The 24651-nt window shown below is 35.7% G+C and overlaps 3 protein-coding genes across 3 annotated transcripts; 2 read left to right on the top strand and 1 right to left on the bottom strand.

Moving 5' to 3' along the window:
• Positions 1-2568: 2568 nt before the first annotated feature.
• On the top strand, positions 2569-11496 carry LOC106712604 (DNA replication licensing factor Mcm6). The gene is given in 12 exon segments (XM_045685692.1): positions 2569-2655; positions 2852-2990; positions 3619-3776; positions 4314-4466; positions 4980-5179; positions 5181-5247; positions 6189-6379; positions 6638-6764; positions 6870-6887; positions 7563-7668; positions 8525-8670; positions 11377-11496. Coding segments are annotated over 12 exon segments (1512 nt in total).
• A 1034-nt stretch (positions 11497-12530) lies between these two features.
• On the bottom strand, positions 12531-19564 carry LOC106717557 (DNA mismatch repair protein Mlh1-like). The gene is made up of 11 exons (XM_045685854.1): positions 19379-19564; positions 18814-18877; positions 18520-18719; positions 17886-18156; positions 17486-17642; positions 16962-17045; positions 16329-16471; positions 15246-15802; positions 14504-14640; positions 13448-13573; positions 12531-12832 (listed from the first exon to the last, which is right to left on the bottom strand). Exons 1-11 carry the CDS (start codon positions 19489-19491, stop codon positions 12531-12533), a joined length of 2154 nt encoding a protein of 717 aa, XP_045541810.1. The 5' UTR covers positions 19492-19564.
• Positions 19565-22401: 2837 nt separating this feature from the next.
• On the top strand, positions 22402-24416 carry LOC123723275 (60S ribosomal protein L10a). Its single transcript, XM_045685853.1, has 5 exons — positions 22402-22474; positions 22617-22772; positions 23312-23467; positions 23868-24033; positions 24212-24416. Coding segments are annotated over exons 1-5 (651 nt in total). The 5' UTR covers positions 22402-22472; the 3' UTR covers positions 24383-24416.
• The last annotated feature ends 235 nt before the right edge of the window (positions 24417-24651 follow it).

Raw genomic sequence — 24651 nt, 5'->3', positions numbered from 1 at the left:
GATCAACTGGATTCGATACTTCAATGATAGCAGTAGATAATAACACCTGATTTGTATTGTGATTAGAATAGTTAACGATAATTTCATTTTCATCTTGTTCATCAATGAGAGCGAGGTGGCTTGAGGAGGATGATGGGCGATGGAGCAGACTATTGTGCCGCTCGGTGCAGCCGCGTTCACGGCATGGACCCATGCGACACTCGCTTTCGGGGTGACCTTGTCTCAAACAATTAACACACAATTTATACTTCGTCACGTCCATCATTCGCTCGTCAACCCCCTTCGCTTTAAACGTTGGACAATCATATATCCTATGACGCTCATTGCAAATAATACACATAAATGTAGTATTTGGTTTCTTGCTACAATTTTTGCTGGTGCTCGCAAACGATTTTACGACATTATTTTGATTTTGACCTTGCCTCTGAATATAATTATTATTAGCTATAGAACGCACAGGGGCACTGGTCATCTTTGACACGCTACTAACGTCAGACCGATTATTACGATTCAATGACTCGAGCACATCAGCACGGTCTATCATAAATTTATAAAATTGTTCGAGCGTAGGTACGTCGCCTTCCAAATTGTTGCGATATTCCTCCCATTTTAACAACGTATTGCTATCTAACTTAGATGATAACATAAATATTATTAGTACATCCCATTTGTCAGTGGGCTGTCCTAGGCTTGTTAACGCGCGCAAATTTTTGGTCACGTGGTCAACCAAAAATCGTAGAGATCGCTCTGATTCCCGTGGAAGCTGTTTAATATTAAATAATGATGTTAAATGATGATTAATCAATATTCTTTTGTTGTCGTATCTATTGCAAATCATCTTCCACGCTTCAGCATAATTGTTGGTTGACACCTCTAAATTTGAAATGATCCTGGCCGCGTCACCTTGCAAATAAGAAACGAGGTAATGGAATTTATGAATGTCTGATATGCGATCATTCTTATGTATAAGATTTTCAAAAGTATCCCGAAACTCCAACCAACGGAAATATGCGCCATCAAATTTGGCTATTTGAATTTGAGGGAGTTTCAACCCTAATTCGTGGGGGTGATTAGGATCATCTATGCAACATGACGCGTTATGACCCGAACTGCGCCTTTTTTCGCATTCTAATTTTTTGGAAAATTTTTCGACTAAAGTTTTGGCCTTTGCTATATTCATAATTATATCTTGCTCAATTTTATCGCGTTCCTCAATTTCAGTCGAAATATTTTCATAATTTAAAACCTCTATTTCACTTTGCAAATCATCAACCTTCATAGACAACGCTTCAAATTTAGTGAGTTTTAAATCTAACTCCGTTAATTGAACGTTGTTTAGTTCTATTAAACAAGCAATGCTATTTAAATAATTTTTAAATTTTGTAATTTGTCCCTTGGCGGACGTTCTCCTAGTGATTAAATCACGTAAACTTTGTTTATTCATTTCTTCTGTCATTAAATATAACACTTACGAACAAAAAACAACAAAACAATATAATTTAAACTATTCTTTTTTGAAGTCAGTTAACTAAATATTGAATCTCTTTATTTAAATAGCAATGCAATTCCTACGTTATTAAATTGAAATGGCTCACGTTCCTCGTTCTGGTGGTACTTGCCGCTCAGGGAAGCCGGCTGCGCACGCTCAACAATTCGCTCCCGGCCGGTACAGGAGCCGCGGCCGGCCAAGGTATTCCAACGGGATAAGTATGTATGTACTTGCGAACGGCGCACGGCGATGATGAATATTAGCCTGGAATATTCGGCAAATACGCTAAATATTGTATGTATAAACAATACGAAACGAGAAAACATAAAATACGAAGCTAACGTTACTTCGTAAAATAATTTAACTTTATACCAATTGAGTGACCTTTTATTGTTTAATATACTTCCATTGAACAATTTTACGGGATAGTGAACATAAAATTGAATGATTCATGTATTCATTTAGATAATATTGCGATAAATAACTAAAGTTAATTGAATTGTTCACTTTTTTTTTACATAAGGGTAGGTAACAAAAAATGATGCAATTTTGCACTAAATAACAAATTTACGTGCATTAAACGCTGTAAAACTTGTCTAAAACACTTAATTTACACAAATGACGAACGATTTTGAATATTATTTTGTTAGTTATTAGGTTTTTTAGGAATTAGTTAAGGAAGGACACTTATCTTAGCGGACGAACTCGTAACTGTTCGATGTGAAACTTTAGCTGATTCACTGCTCGAATCTTCTTTGTTTTTCTGTTTTCCAATACAGCCCGTGGTTTTAGAAATATCCACTGCAAGGCTCCATCCACAGGAATGATTTGATGTGATGTTGAAGATCGTTAGGTCGCCGCGCTAACCGGTGTCTCGTCGTATTTACGTATTAATTGTTATTATTTCACGGATTCTTCTTTGTTCCCCTCATGGGCCACCATGTTCTATCTTTAGTAAATAGAATGGTGCCTTAAGTTAAACAACCGGATACTTTAAAATAGTATAATTGAAAAATACATGTGAACGTTACGGTGATCTCGGCACAAGTGGCACACCCGCGACCGATTTGTATTAAAAAATGCCCAAGCGCCTGATGCGGGCGACGGCAATTTTCGCGCCACTGTGCCCCGACGCAATATTGAGCAGGCGTCAGTCTGAACAAGATGTAATATGATAAGGTATTGTGAGAAAAAAAATTGGTTTCTTGAAACACCTTTTGTTAGTCTAAATTTACTTTACTGTTGAAATCTTTTAATTTTTTTTAATGTGTAAACATAAGTTTCCACTGCAGTCTTACCCGATTGTTTCCACAGTGGAAACTCACAAGTGTTTAATTTTTTTTTATATGTTTTTCTATCTAGGTGTATGAGATGACAAAAGACAGGAATCTGTATAATAATCTAATAACAAGCTTATTTCCAAGCATACACGGGAACAATGAAGTGAAACGAGGAATATTACTTATGTTATTTGGAGGAGTCGCTAAAACTACTATTGAAGGTAGGTCAATATTCAATTTTAAAACTAATTACTTTAACACTATTTAGTTAACTATACAGAATTAAATTTAATTTGGCTGTTTCATTTTTTTGTAATTAATGTTAAAATTGATTAATTTTTATTAATTAATAATTATTTATTTTCCTTTGGATATGTTTATGTAGGGATATGTACATGATTTGATGTAATAAAAAAGATTTCTGATATTAAGAAATGTCTCGACAATGTTTATGATCAATTTACTACTTGACTGCGGTAACTTGAAATGTCCTAAATAGTCCTCTTGTCCTTCCCACCCTTTTCCTATTAGGAAAAAATGGGAAGTGGATTTAGCGGAAGAGAGGACGCATAAGAAGGTGAAATATCCTCTTTCTGTGTGTCCCCTTCTCCGTTGATTAAAGGTAGACAACGCATCTGCATTTGCGGATGTCTATGGACAACGGTCACCTCGCTATTTCGGCGAATTCAGGTGGCCGTTTGCTCGTATGCCATCTTTTGATATAAAAAAAAAATTAGAAAAAAACATATTTTATCAATTTTTCGACATTAAGACATTATTTAGACATTACAGAGGTTTTTTTTAATACATATTTCGTCAGTGTAAACATTAACACGTAAATATTATCAGGTACCACACATCGTGGTGACATCAATGTATGTATAGTGGGAGATCCGAGCACTGCTAAGTCACAGTTATTGAAACAAGTCAGTGAGATGACACCCCGTGCTGTCTATACTAGTGGCAAAGCATCATCTGCAGCCGGTCTCACTGCGGCTGTTGTTAGGGTGAGTTATGTCTTTATATTTGGTTCCAAATAAAAGTCTTAGCGTGGGTTTCTGTGACCAAAATATCCGTTTAAAACATATTTTTGAAAAAACAGAGACTCATGGTAAATATTGTAAACAAAATATAAAACTTATATTGCTTGTTTGTTTGTATTTTCCATTTTTGTGGTTAATATTTCTTAACCCAACCTAAGTGAACTGAATGAATTAAAAATACTCTGCCACAACTCTCTACATTCTATTAGAAATTGTATCCATTTTTCAAAACAACTAATATCCCTCGTATATTCCTAATACAGTCCAACCTGGATAAGCGAGAAACCTCTATAAGCGAGAGTCATTATCCGGTCCCAGCTGATCTCCATAAGTAAGAATCTTTAGTCAGAGAGAATGAGGATTCTCTCCGATCTCTGATTATAGAGGTATAAGCGATAAAAATATGCCCGTCCTTTGGAATCCCGTTTATGACTGTATTTACCCACTATCATTACCCTTCTGTAAGTCGGGCAAAAATGAACATATAAGTTGGTATTCCAGGACGAGGAGTCATTCGACTTTGTGATAGAAGCGGGCGCACTGATGTTAGCCGATAATGGTGTGTGCTGTATTGATGAGTTTGACAAGATGGACCCCGGAGACCAGGTTGCCATACACGAGGCCATGGAACAGCAGACCATATCCATTGCTAAGGTTAGTCCAAATGTTTGACAAATAAAAAAAAATTGTTTCCTTGGTAATGGTGATATTAGCGGAAGCAGTTGGTGTTAACTTTGAAATTTGTGTGGTCTTTTTGTACCCAAAGTATTACTAGCTTTAGAAAATATTAGTGATACTGTGATATTAATGTTTACTTTACTTAACCTCTTAAAATCTTACTAATAAATGAAAGGTAAAGAATGTGAATGAATAAAAAAAAAATTAGGGTAAATGCGACAATTTTAGGTACCCAAAAAATATAACCTCTAACTCATGTTAATCATTTTATAATATTAGTACCAATATTGTAATATTGAAAAAAAAAAATATTTCGTGTACGGTGATATTTCATTTACCCATAACGAAAAACCAATATTAACAATTTATGTCTGTCTGTCCTTAAACCGTTTTTATTCCGGGTAATCTGAGTAACGTCCGGATTAATTTTGAGCATATTATAGGCTACTTTTAATAATTTCTATTTATAACTAATATTAATTATTTCAGGCAGGAGTAAGAGCAACTTTAAATGCTAGAACTTCAATATTAGCTGCGGCCAATCCTGTAGGTGGTAGATATGACCGTGCGAAGTCTCTGCAGCAAAATGTAGCTCTCAGTGCACCTATCATGTCCCGGTTTGATCTATTCTTTATACTAATAGATGAGAGCAGTGAAATGGTTGATTATGCCATTGCAAGGAAAATAGTCGTACTCTAGAGAAGATCTGTTGAGATATATTGCTTTTGCGAGATCATTCAAGCCGTTTATCACTGAAGTGAGTGTTGTTTTTTTTTAATTTGGCACAGATGTGGAACTTAGGCTACTTACTAAGTTTTTTTAATTCTCCACAGACAATGTGGTTAAAAATAGTTGTGAATTAAATTGTGAAAACATAGTTATCTCAGTTTTTGTTTTATATGTTTTTTGAATTGTGACGGCAGTGAAAATCAACTCTTATGTATATTTTTAGTAAGTAAGTAGTAACTCTTGAGTATATTTATATTCATTATCAGCTCACTATATGTCTCCTCCGAGGGGTTCGGAGCCTACCCTAAGTTAGGGGTGACTAGGACATAGTCAACCACAGCCAAGTGCGGGTTGACTTCACACATATCATTCAATTTTTTCTCAGATATGTGCAACATCACGATGTTTTCCTTCAACAATCGCAACTCGAAAACCACATGGCAGGGTTCGAACCCAGGACCTGCAGATTGTAAGTCAAGTGCTTAAACCTCTGAGCCACCGACCCTCTAAGTATATTAGTATAAAAAACATACACACATACCCAAGCACAAACATACATATACACAAGTGCACACACATACAAGCATACTTTATAAATAAGTACCTGACTTAGATTAACCTGCAGGAGGCAGAGTCGTAATAAAATTTTGTGGACCAATAATTTTTGATGTGAAACATCTATAGGATCACTTGTAAACCGAATTGTTGGCGTGGCGACGCTTGCCGTGGCGATGGGTCGCCACGCTATATTAAGGTATACATATATATATATATATATATATACTATGTGTAGTATAGTGTACGGTGTGGCGACGGGTCGCCACGCTATCTGAGGTATACATTATTGTTATTATCATTATTATTTATTTAATTATAATATTTAATATTTTATGCATATTACTTGTACACACACGATGTTTCACATCTGCCAGGCGTCCCATGATGGCTCACAAGATTTTTTTATTATAGGAAGCAGGGAAGCTACTAGTGGAATACTACACAGTGCTGCGGGGGCGAGACGCGGGCGGGGCGGGGGCGGGGGCGGGGGCGTGGCGTATCACAGTACGTCAGCTGGAGTCACTCGTGAGGCTCTCAGAAGCCGTCGCCAAGTTGCACTGCAGCGGTGCTGTCACTGAACATCATGTACACGAAGCTTACAGGTATAGTCTGTTCTATACATGTTGTGTGAATAAAAAAAAAAATCTTTGAAATTTGTAAATTTAAAAATGTCGCTTTAGTTAGTAAATCTCACATAACCCTGCCTTTTCTCCAGAAAGCAGGGTATCTTTTGAAGATTTCCCCCCAGAAAAAAAAAGTTCCAAGACAAAGGTAAAGCGAGCAAGTTTGTTCTTAAATATATCTTTTTATATGTAAAATTATAAATTCTTATGCAAATTAAACGTAAAGAAAACTTACAGGTTACTAAACAAATCTATAATCCGAGTTGAGCAACCTGATATACATTTAGATGAAGATGATCCTCAGTGGGAACCCATGATGGAGGTTGACCAAGACCCATCTACAGCCACCACTGGTGAGTATCCTGTTTTTTTACAGTGGCAAGAGCTGGAACTGATGAAATATAATATTTTTGTTTATTTTATTAATTTTCAACATATTAAATTATTTGTGGCTTAATTTTCATTAGAGGATGTCGGTGGCTCAGGGGTTAAGCACTTGACTTGCAATCTACAGGTCCTAGGTTCTTATCCCGCCATGTACCAATGTGTTTTTCGATTTACATATGTACATTAATCCGACATTCTTACGGTGAAGGAAAACATCGTGATGCTGCACATATCTGAGAAGAAATTCAATGATAGAATAGAATAGAATAGAATAGAATAAGCGTTTATTGCCACACAAAAGAAACTTATGAACTAAAATTAAACAAAAAGATTAAAAACGTGGCAAAAGGTAGCCAGCTCAGCTGATACAGGGACGACATCGGCCTTCCCTGAGCTGGTTTTCAGCAGGCCCCTTTGCTCTCACAACATATGCACTTAGGTGGTAGGGTAACTAAACTAAATAACAAAAAAAGAGAATTATAGTGCAATTTTTTAAACAATGTTTGATTGATATGTGTGAAGTCAACCCGCACTTGGCTGTGGTTGACTATGTCCTAGTCACCCCTAACTTAGGGTAGGCTCCGAGCCCCTCAGTGGGGATGTATAGTGAGCTGATGATAAATTTCTTATTAGTTATTTTTTAATGCTACAAAATGTTACTGAGAAAATATTATCAAACTCTCATGCTGTCATTATAATCTACTATTATTTTTTCACTGAATGGTACAATAAAATTAGTTTTTTTTTTTTAAATTTCTTTCCAGTAAACGGAGAGTCATCTGGAAAGAAGAAACTAACTTTATCATTTGAAGAATACAAATCTCTAAGTGTCATGCTTGTTGTGTTTATGAGGAAAGAAGAAAGCGAAGCAGAATCTAGAGGTAAGTTATATTTTTTTAATGCTTTTGCCCACGACTTCGTCCGCACGGAATTAAAAAAATATTAGTAGTAATAAATTTAGCTTGTTACTCAGTGATAATGTAGCTTCCTAATGAAAAAAGTTATTTTTAAATCGGTCCAGTAGTTTTTGAGTTTATTTTTAAAAATTTTTAAATTCCTCTTTCTAATATTCAATCCTTTCCTTATAAGAAAAGGGTGGGAAGGGAACATGGACTAAATTAGGTATCCGGCACCACACTCATCAGACGAAACGCTGAATTACTTTCTCTTCACGTGTGTTCTGTGTGGTCGAAGTATTTCAATTCGGCACTGTTGTCACATTGATGTCATTGAGGTGTCATGTTATAGTACCTTTTTTTTTTTTTTTTTTTTTAACGTCAGGAAATGCATTTACGCACCCCTACGCCGGGCTGTGCAATGGCGTAGGGAGTGTGGGACTCGCCGGCCGCAGAAGGCGACCGGAATACCCACTAAAACCTGACTGCCCTCTAACGCATTATGGCGGGCGCCACGGGAACGCTTTAGCTTACTTCCGTGACCCCGCCTGCGTTATCGCCCTCTCACATGTTTGTGGGGGGAAGGGCGGCGGCGAATTGCCGCCTCCTTCTGCCCACTCTACGGCGTCGGAGCGGGGGCGCCAGAGGGTCGTTCTCGCGCTCCCGCTCCTGTGCCTCCTTCTGCGAAATCACCTCTTCGCAGAAGGAGGCAACGGCGTCCCAGGACCTCTCACTTCCTAACATGGCGCGTATGACGCCAGGGAGTGAGGTCCTCGCCTATTGTCGCCACCAGGGTGCGGCGTTCTATAGTACCCGGGTAGTATACTGATTATTCTTTCAGGTGAGGAGAGCGCAGGTATGCGTAAGAGTGCAGTAGTAAACTGGTATTTAGAGCAACTGGTGACACAAGGACAGATAGAAAATGAAGACGAGTTGGTTGAAAGGAAAGTTCTGGTTGAAAAAGTTATTGAAAGGCTCATGTATCATGTAAGTATAACTATCAGCTCCTGTTTGTTAAGAAAATATACAATTTTTGGAACGAAGTTCCTTATCGCGCGTTGTGAAAGGGGGCTAGACGGAAAAAATTCTTACGAAAAGTTGTCACGACACTTTTTGCTATAGTAACCATGGCAACGACGTGACAATATATAACGAAAATTCATAGAAATAAAATGTACTTCTTGTGAAGACTTAAGTTTTTTATTCATATACATATCGATATCGATTTAACTTTTATCTTCAGGACTGACAAACTGCGTGTTGCCATTAATATCATGTAGAGGACGGACTGCGGGACGCTTGCCCTACATGGTCTTGTGAAGTAAGGTATTGAACGGACTGCGGGACGTTCAGTATCTGGCATACTGCGGGCTGTCACTGATGTCATGGCTCGCATGGTCATGTGTCGAATGTTTTGAAACCATAAAGAGTTTTGATCAAATAACCGAGGACACCATTATTGATATAGATGCAGATTTGGTCGGGTCTTATGTCCTACTATGTAGCTGTTTTGCCTGCCTACAAGCAGCGCGCCGCAGCCGCGCCTGCCTACAAGCAGCGCGCCGCAGCCGCGCCTGCCTACAAGCAGCGCGCCGCAGCCGCGCCTGCCTACAAGCAGCGCGCCGCAGCCGCGCCTGCCTACAAGCAGCGCGCCGCAGCCGCGCCTGCCTACAAGCAGCGCGCCGCAGCCGCGCCTGCCTACAAGCAGCGCGCCGCAGCCGCGCCTGCCTACAAGCAGCGCGCCGCAGCCGCGCCTGCCTACAAGCAGCGCGCCGCAGCCGCGCCTGCCTACAAGCAGCGCGCCGCAGCCGCGCCTGCCTACAAGCAGCGCGCCGCAGCCGCGCCTGCCTACAAGCAGCGCGCCGCAGCCGCGCCTGCCTACAAGCAGCGCGCCGCAGCCGCGCCTGCCTACAAGCAGCGCGCCGCAGCCGCGCCTGCCTACAAGCAGCGCGCCGCAGCCGCGCCTGCCTACAAGCAGCGCGCCGCAGCCGCGCCTGCCTACAAGCAGCGCGCCGCAGCCGCGCCTGCCTACAAGCAGCGCGCCGCAGCCGCGCCTGCCTACAAGCAGCGCGCCGCAGCCGCGCCTGCCTACAAGCAGCGCGCCGCAGCCGCGCCTGCCTACAAGCAGCGCGCCGCAGCCGCGCCTGCCTACAAGCAGCGCGCCGCAGCCGCGCCTGCCTACAAGCAGCGCGCCGCAGCCGCGCCTGCCTACAAGTGTCCTGCGGGTTGCCTTTTTTGAAGAGAAGGATAATATCTGACGAGCACCATTCCTTTGGGACTGTCTCTGTGTCCAGGATCATGTTAAATAATTTGGTTAGATGGTGTAGTAATATTGGCGCTCCAATTTTTAAAGCTTCATTGCTACTTCCATCTGGTCCATTTATCCATGTTTTATGTGAAGTTAGTTCCTTGAATGCTCTTTTTGTACTCGTAAATGTTTCTAAGTTTTTAGCTATAATGTTTTGTCTGTAGTTGTTATAGTTTTTCTTTATTTCTTTGTTTGTAATTTTGAATAATCTGCTGAGCTCGTTTTTCATTTCTTTGTTCTTGTTTTTTATTCTTAGTAATTCTGTGCGTCTTTTGATTAAAAGTTCTGTTTCTTTGCTAAATATTTTATGTGTTTTAACTTCCGTCTTCTGTTCAGTTTTAAGGCTATTAAGTATAACGTTTTCCAGCTGTTTGTAGTAGGTCTGCATGTCGGTAATTTTGTTTAGTATATCTGTAGTTTCTAAATTGTTTATTAGATTTTTTAAATAGTTGTTCTTTTCTTCGTTATTTTTGGGTCTACTAATCGTGTTTTTGTAGTTTTTTCTGGACGTTTTTACTGGTTTTAGGGTAAGGGTCGCTCTTACCAGCATGTGATCAGAAGGAAATCTTAAATTGTATATAACCTCGATATTCGTAACAATTTTTGGAGTGTTTGTCATTATGAAATCTATTTCATTTGCGGTTTTTTTGTCCGGGGATATCCATGTCCATTTTCTGTTGTTCTTTTTTTTGAAGAAGGTGTTCATTATTGATAATTTGTACTCCGAGGCGTATTCTATTAGTCTTTCTCCTCTTCCATTCCTTTCGCCGTAGCTGAAGCGACCTATGATTTGGTTGTTATCATTTTTATTGTGGCCTATTTTTGCATTGAAGTCTCCTAAAACCAGAACAATATTATCTGTCAAAGAGTGGGCCTGATTTAAGTCGTCATAAAATTGGCAGATTTCGTCCTCGTCCGATTTTTCTGTTGGTGCATATGCTTGTATTAATGAGATTAGATCGTTTTCAAATTCTAGTTGTAAGAGTGCTACTCTTTCTGAGATTCCCGTAAATTTAATTATTTTGTTTTTGTGCTCTTTTCTAACGAGAAATCCCACACCATATAGGCCTTTAGTTTGTCCTACATAGCAAAGGATATAGTCCTCGTACTCTTCGATATTGCTACCATTGCGTCTGACTTCAGATAGACCTATTATGTCGAATTTGATATGTTTGAGTGCATAGGTTAATTCAAGATATCTTTCAAACGATGATAGGGACCGTACATTATAGGTACAGATTTTTAGTGTATTTTTATTCGTCTTTTTATTGTTGGTGTTCATTTTATTGTTATTTTTGTTGTTATTGTTGTTTTTGGAAGGAGGGTAGTGTTCTTCTTTTTTTAAAATAAGATTTGTATATTATAAGTTTTTCTTTTTATTTCAGGATCAAGTTATTATACCTTTGACAACCACTGGTCTAATAGCGACTCAGAAATCATCAGAACAAGAGATAGAAGACGATCCATTATTAGTCGTCCACCCAAACTTCGTTGTGGACGTATAATTGATTTTTATTTTTTAATTATTATGCTGGTCTTATTATAATAATGATGATTTTTTTTAAGTTTTGTGTTTTTTTTTTGCTGATTAGCAAATCCCTTCCAAAATTTTCAAATCACTGAACTGAGATTTCTGCTACGTTACTCTTCCTGTTGAAGATTAAGACAATGTTAAAAGACAATTAAATACTACAATTTTTATAGTTTATTGTTTACAGTTGAAAGAGAAAATTGCAGAAAAAAATTTTGACTATAATATCAACTTCTAGAATAGAACCTGTGAACAGTGATTACCAAAAATGTGTAATCAAATGGTTAGTAGATTCAAGAGTACCACAGAAGAATCCAAAATATTAGGTATCAAGTCTGAGAACACAAATAAGTGTTCATTTAATGTAACCAGGTAATGACAATATACATTTTATATTAGGGCAAAAATACAAATTGTATTTGTAACTAGCTTTTACCCGCGACTCCGTCCGCGCGGAATAAAAAAATAGAAAACGGGATAAAAATGATCCTATGTCCGTTTCCTGGTCCTAAGCTACCTGCCCACCAATTTTCAGTCAATTCGATTCAGCCGTTCTTGAGTTATAAATGGTGTAACTAACATGACTTTCTTTTATATATACAGTCAAAATCTGTTATAACGACATCGAAGGGACTACTCATATTGAGTCGTAAAAACCGATAGTTGTAACAACCGGTGACAGGTATTAATAGGAAAGATATGTATATAACATTCAGCCAGTACCTTTGATTTTGGTCAATTTAACCGGTATGTTGTTCTAAACGATGTCGCCATAAACGGTTTTGACTGTATATATATATATGTAACTTCAAACTTTCGTGTTTTTTTATAAGAGAATGGGGCAAATGAGTGGCGGTAACACCAAGATGATCATCGAAGCCCATGGACATCCACAACACTAGAGGAACTGCAGATGCATTGCCAACCTTTAAGAGACATATATGCTTGCTTCTTGAAGGACCTTAAGTTGTAAAAAAATAAAACACACATTAAAAATATCATTTATACTCAACACCGTTCAAACACTTTATATAAATCGCTTAAGTTTGCTATTTGTAATATCACACCGTTAGTCACAAATCTATTTGGAGGTAGAAAATTTCTTCGTATCGCTGGAAATATAACATGTTCTTGTTTCCATTCTTCTGATTTTCGTGTTTCTTGTATAGAATCAGGGTTCGGTTGAGAATAAAAGATGGCGGTCTGACGACAGAAAGTATCGAAGCATTCCTTCTCTGAATCCCAATTCACTTCGGTAATTAAACGAACTAGATATGTTGGTAAAGCTCCCATGAATGGAGTGTGACCATCTAAAAAATAAAAAAAATAAATAAAACAATCGTCCATTGCTGAATAATATCTCATTTTTAAACCTCCAATATTTTATACAAAAAAAAATCTTAAAGTTTAGATGAATGGATGTTTGTTTGAAGGTATCTCCGGAACGGTTGAACAGATCATAAATAATTTGGCACAGACATAGAACATAGTCTGGAAAAACTACTTATTAGTTTTTTTTAATTCGGTAGGAGTCGCAGGGGTCAAAAACTAGTATATATATATACAACTAGCTGTCGCCCGCGACTCCGTCCGCGCGCAGTTAATAAGCTTATATGACACGTTCGTAGATTTACCATAGCAGCGCCATCTATTGATTACTTACTCAACCCAGTCGAAAGGTATCGACATCTGTTAGAATCATTTGGAGTTAACAGATAATTGTGACTGTCAAATAATAACAGACAAATAATTAGCAATAAATTAAAATTGCGACTATAATTTGAGATTTAAACTATCCTATCTCTCAAGTTGGATCGAGCTGCACATGGTGTGCGAATTTTATTATAATCGGTTAAGTGGTTTAGGAGTCCATTGAGGACAAACATTGTGACACGAGATTTATATATATTAAGATAATAATATACCAAGCAACAAAGGCAACGCCAAAAGTTCACCATCTGCATTCATTTCCAATGAGAAGTATTCAAACAACATTTCCTTCTTACTGAGCAGAAGTAATGTCATTTGCTTTGCCACTTCGCACATTTCACCTGAAAAAAAAAAACTTTATATATATACCACTGAATGAATAGGACATTGTTTGAAAATGACAGGTTTTGCTTCGTTCCGATTTAAACGCGCCTATTGATGTTACGTGACATTTAATTCTATATTATTAATCCACACCACCGCTAAAAAACCGCTGCCATCAGCAATAAAATGGCGAAAATCAAAAAAGCACAAAATACTACGTCTTAAAGCCTATCCATTTATAGATGATATATACCAATAAATTTTAAAAAAATCACAGGTATACTTAGTTTTGATCCTCTCGAGAAGGAAAACGATCTTGACTGTATCTAATTTGCTCCAACATAAAAGATAGGGTAGTTTTTATTTCGACTATATATTGATAGAGAACAAATTACTGGATTTATAAACGAATCAAATAGCTGTTATTATTGGCAAAGTAAAAAGTGACAGATAAAAAACAAGAATATGTCACATTTCGTTACATGAAAGAGAAGGAACATAAAGCGTATGCGTACAGAAAGAGACAGATATATAAAACTAGCTTTTACCCGCGACTCCGTTCGCGCGGAATAAAAAAAAATGTACACAAGATAAAAAAAGTTCCTATGTCCGTCTCCTAGTCCTAAGCTACCTCCCCATCAATTTTCAGCTAAATCAGTTCGACTGATCTTGAGTTATAAATAGTGTAACTAACACGACTTTCTTTTATATATATATTTAAGATATTCCATTAATAGTTTTTATAGTGATTACTAGCTGTCGCCCGCGACTCCGTCCGCGCGCATTTAAAAAATGGGGGGGGGGGGGTATGAAAAATAGATGTTGTCCGATTCTCAGACCTACTGAATATGCTCACAAAATTTCATGAGAATCGGTCGAGCCGTTTCGGAGGAGTACGGGAACGAACATTGTGACACGAGAATTTTATATATTTAGATTGTTTTTACCATATTGTGAGTTCCATTCTGTTTCCTGCGTCTTTAGACCTAACATCATCAGTTCTTCGAGAGGCAACGGGTTCGACAACTTCATCAAACCCAAGTTTTGAAAGTCGTACAACAACGTTTCATAGAAAAGTTCCTCCCTGCAACATATTTCTAAAGGTCAGTATATACTCTTTCACACCAATTTAATAGATATATGTCTATCTTTTTCGTGTAACGAAATTTGCCTAAACTGATGCATTTTTAAAACACTCCACTTGTATCTAGTTGCCGTCTTACAGCTAGCGTTGCCAGGCGTCCGGATAAAGCCGGACGTAGGTAGGCTTTTGATTGCGTGTCCGGCCAAAATAAATGGTTTTCCGGCTTCTGTTAGGCTTTTTACATTTCCCAAACGAGAGTGTATTTATTAATACTAAGACATAATCCTAAATAATACAGGGTGTCTTTCTACCCAAATGTCCGGTCAAACTGACTGGTCTGTCCGGCTAGTAGGTTTGGCGAACTGGCAACCTTACTTACAGCCGTACTTAGGTAAAAACCCTAAGATTGAACACTAAGAGTAATTACGGTATATTTAATATAAGAATCATGCCTTGCCAAAATGTGGTGGGCAGTAGGGTTCAGTTGCCGCTTGAGTATCGAAAATGTAAAATATAACTATTCAAAAATACTAATATGCTTACAAACCATATAGTTAAGTATAGTTTATTTTTTAAGAATTATAAAAATAATCTATAGTACTCACGTTAATTTCGTCGTATTACATAAATATAATTTAGTAGAATGTTGTATTAAAGATTGATGACAATCAATGCAAGCGATGAATATTAGATTCGCTAATATTTCTCTCAAATTCATATTACAATTATTTTCTACGTCCATACGTAGTTGTTTAACACTTGTCAGTTTCGTTTCTACCCTCTCATATTTAAATATCCTGGTTTTAAATGATTCCTTTGGATCTATATAAGTTATATTTGCTTGTTCCACTGCGGTATGCAAATTCCACTTTTCTTTGCCTTTTATTTCTTTTGGTTCCTCTATTAGAGAATTTTCTAGAATATCTGAAGCTTCATCATTAATTTGTACGATTGGTTTATCTTTTATTTCTTCAGAAACAATTTTCTCTGTCTCTTTTGCATTATTTGTTTCGTTTTCATTACGTTTGGAAGCGATTTGGAAAAATTTATCAATTTTCTGTGTATCTGAACTGACTCTGACCAAATCTTTGGCGTACATTTTTACTCCATCGGTTGTTTTTTTAATAATTTCATCGACCATTGTTGTGCCTGGTAGACGTGCCTGTGTAAAACTGTAATATTATCACTTGCCTACCTATTATACCCCTTAGACCCTTTTTTCACTAAGCCCTGCCCTGCATCATAGTAATCGCTGTCGCGCCAGTGAAAATGGAACATTAAATGCTCACGGCTTATTCTATTAGTAGAATTAGGGTTTTCTAGAGGTTTGAGACGCAGTCATAAGCCGATTTAGTTAGTTAAATAGGATAACTTCAAAGAATGGGAAAAAAAGCTGAAAGCTTAAATAGTTGGCGCTGGCGTAAAGAGTGGGCTATCATTTTTTATTTTTTAATTATTAATTTTTTGTTATAAAATAATTTTAAATTGTATCGTAAAAAAAACTCGTTGCTATGACAACAATCCACAGAATACTTTGAATGTAAAATAAAATGTTTTTATTTTATATCTGTGATATTACTTTTTCTCAATATTGCCGGCACTGAAATTATTCTATTATACTTAAAATATAGGACTTTGTTTGGTAAAAAAATAATAATTGTAATAAAATAATGAAAAAAAATATTTACCTGAGTATACATAACCTTGGATGAATTACAACTGAGCAGTTTTGCTTCAATGCAACATTTAATTTTGTCAATTATCTGCTCTTCATACAAAAATTGAACTTCATGTTTTGTTGGATGTACATTCACATCTACATTTCTTGGATCTAATTTGAGAAAAAACAGTTTTAACTAAGAAAAAAACTAAAAAAACTATTTTTATACCTCTAAGTGAAATAGAGTAAGAATAGTTTGAGGTTTTTTTTTTAAGTAGGCCGTTTAGACAAAATCGAACAGAAAAGCAGGGCAGATTTTTTTTTTACAAATAAAATTAATCTTAACAAGATCAAGAGTAAAAAAGACATAAAAAGTAAAATTAAACCTTGTTTTAATTGTAAAAAGATGAATTTTATTTGTATTAAAAATTTTCTCTACTCTCCGCCCCTGTCTATATAGACAAACTTTGAGAGGAGATATTTTACTCATATTTTTTCTACACTAACTTATCGTTGGTTTCTGAGGTGAAAATCTCGTCATCTCTGACATAATCTTTAACAAAACAGAGTTAAGAATATTTTTAAACGGGTATTTTGGTCTCAGAAACCCACTGTAAGAGATGCAGTTAATCTTATTTTTGTTTATCTATATTAATATTACCTAGTTCAATACTGAGGTAGACATAAGAATGTGCATTCTTCGGCAAATATGTTGAATAAACGGAATCCACCGCTTTTCGTATACCTGAAGAAAAAAAAAACTTAAATACAAACATTTATTATTAAAAACATTTAAAATTAAGCAAAAAAAATACTTTTATTTTATTAATGAATTTTTCTATTGTATTTTTTCAGGTAGTCAAAATTTAAAATACAAATAAAAACTAAGAGTGTCGGTGGCTCAGGGGTTAAGTACTTGACTTGCAATTTGCAGGTCCTGGGTTCTTATCCCGTCATGTACAAATGTGTTTTTCGATTTACATATGTACATTTATCCGACATTCTTACGGTGAAGGAAAACATCGTGATGCTGCACATATCTGAGAAGAAATTCAATAATATGTGTTAAGTCAACCCTCACTGGGCTAGTAAGGTTGACTATGACCTAGTCACCCCTAACTTAGGGTAGGCTCCGAGCCCCTCAGTTTGGACGTATAGTGAGCTTATGATGAAATAAAAACTTACTCTGTGAATCCACTAAACGATGATTAATAAACAACAGCATGGTTCCTCTTTTATGCGAGTAATTGACATTAGTAACAAATCCATGCAGCGACATTTTCAATGTTTCATCCTTTAATTCAATTTCTAACAACTCCCTGGCGATATTATTTCCATGAATCTTTAAATATACAATTAAAAAAAAAACTTATATATCTTTATATATAAAAAGAAAGTTGTGTTAGTTACACTATTTATAACTCAAGAACGGCTGAATCGATTTAGCTGAAAATTGGTGGGCAGGTAGCTTAGAACCAGGAAAAGGACATAGGATAATTTTTACCCCGTTTTCTTATTTTTATTCCGCGCGGACGGAGACGCGGGAAAAAGCTAGTTTTATTTAAAAAAAAACTATATTACTAACAATCCTAATATTTTCCACCACTGTTGACTTAATAGACGTTTTGATGTCTGTATTCTCTCCGAATTTCTTCAATGTGAAGCCAACATGACTGTTATGTATGGCATATCCGCCTACAACCTCCATTATATGTGAATATTCTTCTCTTGCACTTCGGAGAGACTTCTTACGAGCTAATACATTATAGAAGAGGTCTTCGACAGTTATTTGTGTACCGTTGTTACCAGCGCATGCCTTTATTGGACCTTTCAGTTTACCAATTTCATATGAAGCCCTGCAAAAAATTGTATAGTTCAAGTTTATCTCCAGCTCGAAGGACCAATGTGCAAGAGGATTGAAAGTTGCCATGATATCATAAGATATGTTGTTTACATTGAAAAATGGATCAAAGATATTTCAGTCCATTGACTCGGCGGCTTCATTGGTCCGGTTTGATTAGGTGATTTAATTGCGAGTCGGAAATAGAAATGGCAGGTTAAAGACCTTTCCTTTTAGTTATTTATGTACTTTTGTAACCTTGAAATAACATATAACATTGTATTAAAGTTCATTGTTATCTCTGTTTTAGTTTTAGTGATAGTATGTTTTTTTTAATATTGAAATTGCACACTTATTTATATCTCAAATTACATCATACTTATAAGCACATTTATCAGCCGCTGTCTTCGTGAGTATAGTGAGGTGTGAGATATAGCCGATACTAGCCAGGGCTTCGCCTCGGAAGCCATATGTACTGATCTCCTGAAGGTCCTCATATTGTTGAAGTTTGGATGTTGTGAACCTCTCACAAACAATGTCTAAATTATCATGCCTAATGCCAGTACCATTGTCTTGGATCTGAAAGAAAGAAATAGAAATTTAGAATGATTTAATGTGTCAAAATAGAAATTCAAAATAATGTTGTAATGAAATCAATATCATCTGAATTTACCCGTAAATATTTTAAGCCTCCCGCTTTAACGGTTATTATTATGTTTGTAGCATTTGCATCTAAACTGAAAATAAAGAAAAAAATTAATCAATATAATGTATGTACATATGTATTAAATAATCAAAAACTATGAATAAAAATCATAATTATGAATCAATTAATTTATGAAGCATGAAAATGGTCATGTCGGATTACAAGGGGAGAGAGGCCAGACAGCTGTGGGTCTACTGTAATGTTTTTTGTTTTTATATTATATATTCATAAACTTAATAAACAAAATAAGATAACGAAAATTATAACTTATTTTATGTATTAATTGCCTAATGGAAACGGCAACATAAGAAAAATTTTCCATGTAAAAGGCCATAATAGGACTTTTAACTTGCCTCACTTTTGTGTTCTGGATTAGGTATTAATGCTCGAAACCAAATAAACTTGTGAGTTCTATCTTTATATCGTAAACAATTTTAAGACTTAATGAGGGTAAAAAAGAACACAATGTAAACTTTGTATGAATAAATAACAAAACAGAAAGTTGTCTAATGGGTGAATAGATTAAACTCGCCTGTTTTCAATTAATTCTTTCAGAGCATTGGCGGGTCTTTGAACAATCTCACCAGCAGCTATACGATTCACAACATTCTCATCTAATTTTCTAATAATTCCTGGTTCTGCCATTATCGTTTCATATTATTTAATTAACACTAAGTTGACAAAACGAAAATAATCAAGAGAATTTAGGTTTGACGTTTCCCGCATTTGTCTTAGTCAAAGAGTTACTACACTTGACCTCCGTGAAGTTGGCCCCCTCACTTTCATTTTTTTAACTTTTTTTTACGCAAATCGTTTGAGAGGGTTTGAGAGAAAAGAAATATCGTTTGAGAGTTCCTACTTTCTCCGTAAAAACAATTTCAAATTCTAGTGTTAAGTTGGCCCCCTCACTTTACTTTTTTTTATTTTTTTCAATGCGAATCGTTAGAGAGTCGTTTGAGAGACATTAAGAGAAAAGAAATATCGTTTGAGAGTTTTTACTTTTTCTGTAATAAATATTTTAATTCTGGGCATCGAAAGTTACAAATCGATTTTCTTAATTTTCCGAATTAAATATGGCAATCATGCACTTGGACGTTTCAAATTTATTGTGTAGGTAGAGAATGGTAAGAGAGTGATTGAGAGAAAAGAGAAATCGTTTGACAGTTAATACTTTTTCTTAAATAAATATTTCAATTTCGGAATCGAAAGTAACAAATCGATTTTCCTTTTTTCCGAATTAAATATAGCAATCATGCACTTAGACGATTCAAATTTATGGTGTAGGTAGAGAATGGTAATAGAGTGATTGAGAGAAAACAGAAATCGTTTGAGAGTTAATGCTTTTTTTGAAATAAATATTTCAATATCGGAATCGAAAGTTACAAATCGATTTTCCTTTTATTTCGAATTAAATATGGGAATCATGCACTAAGACGTATCAAATTTATTGTGTAGGTAGAGAATGCTTAGAGAGTGATTGAGAGAAAAGAGAAATCGTTTGAGAGTTAATTTTTTTCCTGAAATAAATATTTCAATTTCTGAATCGAAAGTAACAAATCGATTTTCCTTTTATTTCGAATTAAAAATGGCAATCATGCACTAAGACGTTTCAAATTTATTGTGTAGGTAGAGAATGCTTAGAGAGTGATTGAGAGAAAAGAGAAATCGTTTGAGAGTTAATAGTTTTCCTGAAATAAATATTTCAATGTCGGAATCGAAAGTAACAAATCGATTTTCCTTTTTTCCGAATTAAATATAGCAATCATGCACTTAGATGATTTAAATTTATGGTGTAGACAGAGAATGGTAATAGAGTGATTGAGAGAAAACAGAAATCGTTTGAGATGTAATACTTTTTTTGAAATAAATATTTCAATGTCGGAATCGAAAGTTACAAATCGATTTTCCTTTTAATTCGAATTAAATATGGTAATCATGCACTAAGACGTTTCAAATTTATTGTGTAGGTAGAGAATGCTTAGAGAGTGATTGAGAGAAAAGATAAATCGTTTGAGAGTTAATACTTTTTCTTAAATAAATATTTCAATTTCGGAATCGAAAGTAACAAATCGATTTTCCTTTTTTCCGAATTAAATATAGCAATCATGCACTTAGACGATTCAAATTTATGGTGTAGGTAGAGAATGGTAATAGAGTGATTGAGAGAAAACAGAAATCGTTTGAGAGTTAATGCTTTTTTTGAAATAAATATTTCAATATCGGAATCGAAAGTTACAAATCGATTTTCCGACCGATTCCGACATTGAAATATATATTTCAGAAAAAGTATTAACTCTCAAACGATTTCTCTTTTCTCTCAATCACTCTCTAAGCATTCTCTACCTACACAATAAATTTGAAATGTCTAAGTGCATGATTGCCATATTTAATTCGGAAAAAAAGGAAAATCGATTTGTAACTTTCGATGCCCAGAATTAAAATATTTATTACAGAAAAAGTAAAAACTCTCAAACGATATTTCTTTTCTCTTAATGTCTCTCAAACGACTCTCTAACGATTCGCATTGAAAAAAATAAAAAAAAGTAAAGTGAGGGGGCCAACTTCACACTAGAATTTGAAATTGTTTTTACGGAGAAAGTAGGAACTCTCAAACGATATTTATTTTCTCTCAAACCCTCTCAAACGATTCTCAAACGATTTGCGTAAAAAAAAGTTAAAAAAATTAAAGTGAGGGGCCAACTTCACGGAGGTCACTGAAGTATGAACTTTTCTACCTTCTACCACAGAGCGTATATTCTGTTTTTATTGTTGTACAGTTGGCAATAGGTAGGGGTCCTAAAAATAATCGATTTTGAAAAAAATCTATTGTTTTATATTTTGTTCGATTATTAGGGAACTTTTTTTGTACAAAAGTCTATTTTAAAAAATCGATTATATAAATTTAAGGTTTTAGTCAATTTTCTAACAACGCTATCAATAAGATGTTTCACGCCCTGCGACACATAATACGTTAAACAAGTTCATTAAAAATTGTTGCAAATGAACACGTCCTTAAAATTTACGACAAATCGCCATCTCTACATATGTACGAAATTCAGTTTAACATGTTTTTATATTCTAATCCCTATCCATCCTAACATTAAATTAAATGAGAAAGCAACTCTGTCTGTCTCTGAACCAATTTAAATTAAGTTTGGTGCAAAGATAGTCTAGAGCCTGAGAAAGGACATAATATGTTACTTTTTAACGAGAAACAACGACAAACTTATGGCAGTGAATAGGCATATCATGACTAGACTAGTCATGATATTCACTTCGTTCGGTACGTCTGATGAGTGTGGTGCCGGAGGCCTAATTTTAGTCCTCTTCCCCTTCCCACCCTTTTTGCATAAAAGAGAGGATGGGACTGGGGATTAGTTGGAGTAGGGGACGCATAGGAAGGGTAAATAAATTATTTCTGTGCGTCCTCTTCTCGGTTAATTAAATATCTTTGGGCAGCGGTTCATCAACGTCATTAGCCAAAAGGACTAGTATCCAGGCCAGAAAACATTAATAAAAAAAAATATCAATGTCGTTGACCAAGTGGCTATCACTGTCAACATTCTTTTTCTTTCGCGTTCTTTCGAGTTGTGACGCTAAAGTGAGGGAAGGTTACTCCTTTCAAAATGTAAGTCTAATTCTAATAAATCATAATAATCTTCTAACTTAAAATTTTGTTGATGTTATTTATGAACATTAAATATTGCTAAAAATTTATATATTTGTAAAAATAATTTTTAGATCACTTGTTAACCTCAAAATAATTTCAGGTCGAAAGTGTCGCGTGATACACTCTACGAATGCGTAAATGCCGTTCTCCAGTCTTCAAAAGACAAGAAGCGTAACTTCCTGGAGACAGTGGAATTGCAAATCGGTCTGAAGAACTATGACCCCCAGAAGGACAAGCGTTTCTCCGGCACTGTCAAGTATGTTTACCTGGAAAGAGCATTTTCGTGGACTTGATCCATCCAAAATTTGTTTTATCATATACTTCGACAACAATATCCACGTGCTAAAAATTGTCCACTAAAATGTATCTGGACAGGGAGTCAGCTTATCTGACGGGACTTTACCCTGAGTCCTTAAATATTGGGTAGGTATGCCACTGGCTTGCCGAAATAAGTAAAGGTTCAGTGATGCTATTCAGGAATGTGGCTGAGGTATGAGCTATGAATTGAGATTTTGGTAGCTTAGAAAATCCTATACCTATAATGTTATCTACATATATTTTTGAAATAATGTATATCGGAACATAATAAAAATTTATTTTAATTATACAAATCTTTGTAACATACATTTTAGGTTTAATTATATTTTGTAGTTGTCAAAAGCTACATCCTAAATGATGGTTTTTGCATGTATTACCTGACCAATGATGTCAAAACACCACACTGATTATGTTATCACCTGAATATCGGAAGTAGTAGTATTCTAGATTGTTTTATATACTATGTACAATTTTTAGGCTCAAGTACATCCCGAGACCAAAGATGCAAGTTTGTGTTCTTGGAGACCAACAGCACTGTGATGAAGCTAAACAGTTGGAAGTTCCATGCATGGATGCAGAGGCCCTTAAGAAGCTTAATAAGAACAAAAAACTTGTCAAGAAATTGGCCAAGAAGTAAGTATATACTATTGCTAGAAATTATTTATTTGTGTTTACAATTATAAAATAATAAGTGTAAAAAGTCAATAAACCTGATTAACTATCTTTATAACATTTTGTGAAGAATAATTAAATGACACCTCACTCAAAAAATCAATACCTATACCTGTTTGTTGAATCACTCATAAAAATTTGTTCAACCATTTAGGCTACAGGAGGAAAATGTAATTGACACATGCATCTAGATATATGTGCTCGGAAAACATACACCTATTATGTACCCCGGGTAATTAAGAATGCCACCTGCTTTTTTATTATCAACATATTTAGTTTATGAATTCCTTCTAAAGCATTCATTACTAATCTAATGTTCTCGAATAATACTATAAAAAAAGTCTTATAATGTGTTTTCCAGGTATGATGCTTTCCTTGCATCGGAATCCCTCATTAAGCAGATACCACGTCTGCTTGGTCCCGGTTTGAACAAGGCTGGCAAGTTCCCTGGTCTTCTCTCTCACCAAGAGTCCATGACTCAAAAAATTGATGAAGTGAAGGCTACCATCAAATTCCAGATGAAGAAGGTAACCAAAAATTTTATTTTAAACTAATAAAAAAAATTGCTAAGGAAGCAATGTTACATATATATTCATAAAAGTAATGTTAAAATTGTGTAAAATAAATTTAGAAGTGAAGAATAATGATTTAAAAGAAGTTTTCAATGTTTGTAAGTTGCTCAAATATAATTTGTTATGTTTACAGGTACTCTGCCTTTCTGTCGCAGTGGGTCATGTAGATATGACTCCAGATGAATTGGCACAAAATGTCCATTTGTCAATCAACTTCCTTGTGTCTCTGTTGAAAAAGCACTGGCAAAATGTAAGGTCACTGCATATGAAATCTACCATGGGCCCACCTCAGAGGCTGTACTAATTGTACTTCTCAATAAAAATTGACTTTTATCTTTTTTAAGTTTTTCAATTCCATCATCTACCTGAAAATTTAACAGAAAATCCGTAACAGTGGGCCTAGCCTATATTTGTGACAATCGCTATCATATCGTTATCAACAAAATTTGTGTAGCACTCCTATCGGGCGTCAAGTATATTAAAAATCTTATACTAATTTTCACGATACGACGATTGTCAAAAAATTATAGTACGAAGCTAGGTCTGAACCCACGAAGTGCAATGCAAAATGTT

Source organism: Papilio machaon, chromosome W (assembly GCF_912999745.1).
Source record: "Papilio machaon chromosome W, ilPapMach1.1, whole genome shotgun sequence".
Lineage (NCBI taxonomy): Eukaryota > Metazoa > Arthropoda > Insecta > Lepidoptera > Papilionidae > Papilio > Papilio machaon.
The sequence above is the reverse complement of the archived record's forward strand: the minus strand, read 5'-3'. Positions and strand labels throughout refer to the sequence as shown.

What these genes read in the sequence shown, in the direction of transcription:
- LOC106717557 (XM_045685854.1), bottom strand. Translation starts at nt 19,491, where the DNA reads ATGGCAGAACCAGGAATTATTAGAAAATTAGATGAGAATGTTGTGAAT. An exon ending in TGTAATACGACGAAATTAAC is followed by an intron (nt 14,641 to 15,245) that starts GTGAGTACTATA and finishes AATATGTTGCAG; the next exon opens with GGAGGAACTTTTCTATGAAA. An exon ending in GGCGTTGCCTTTGTTGCTTG is followed by an intron (nt 12,833 to 13,447) that starts GTATATTATTAT and finishes TTTATTTTTTAG; the next exon opens with ATGGTCACACTCCATTCATG.
- LOC123723275 (XM_045685853.1), top strand. An exon ending in CGTTTCTCCGGCACTGTCAA is followed by an intron (nt 22,773 to 23,311) that starts GTATGTTTACCT and finishes TACAATTTTTAG; the next exon opens with GCTCAAGTACATCCCGAGAC. An exon ending in GTCAAGAAATTGGCCAAGAA is followed by an intron (nt 23,468 to 23,867) that starts GTAAGTATATAC and finishes TGTGTTTTCCAG; the next exon opens with GTATGATGCTTTCCTTGCAT.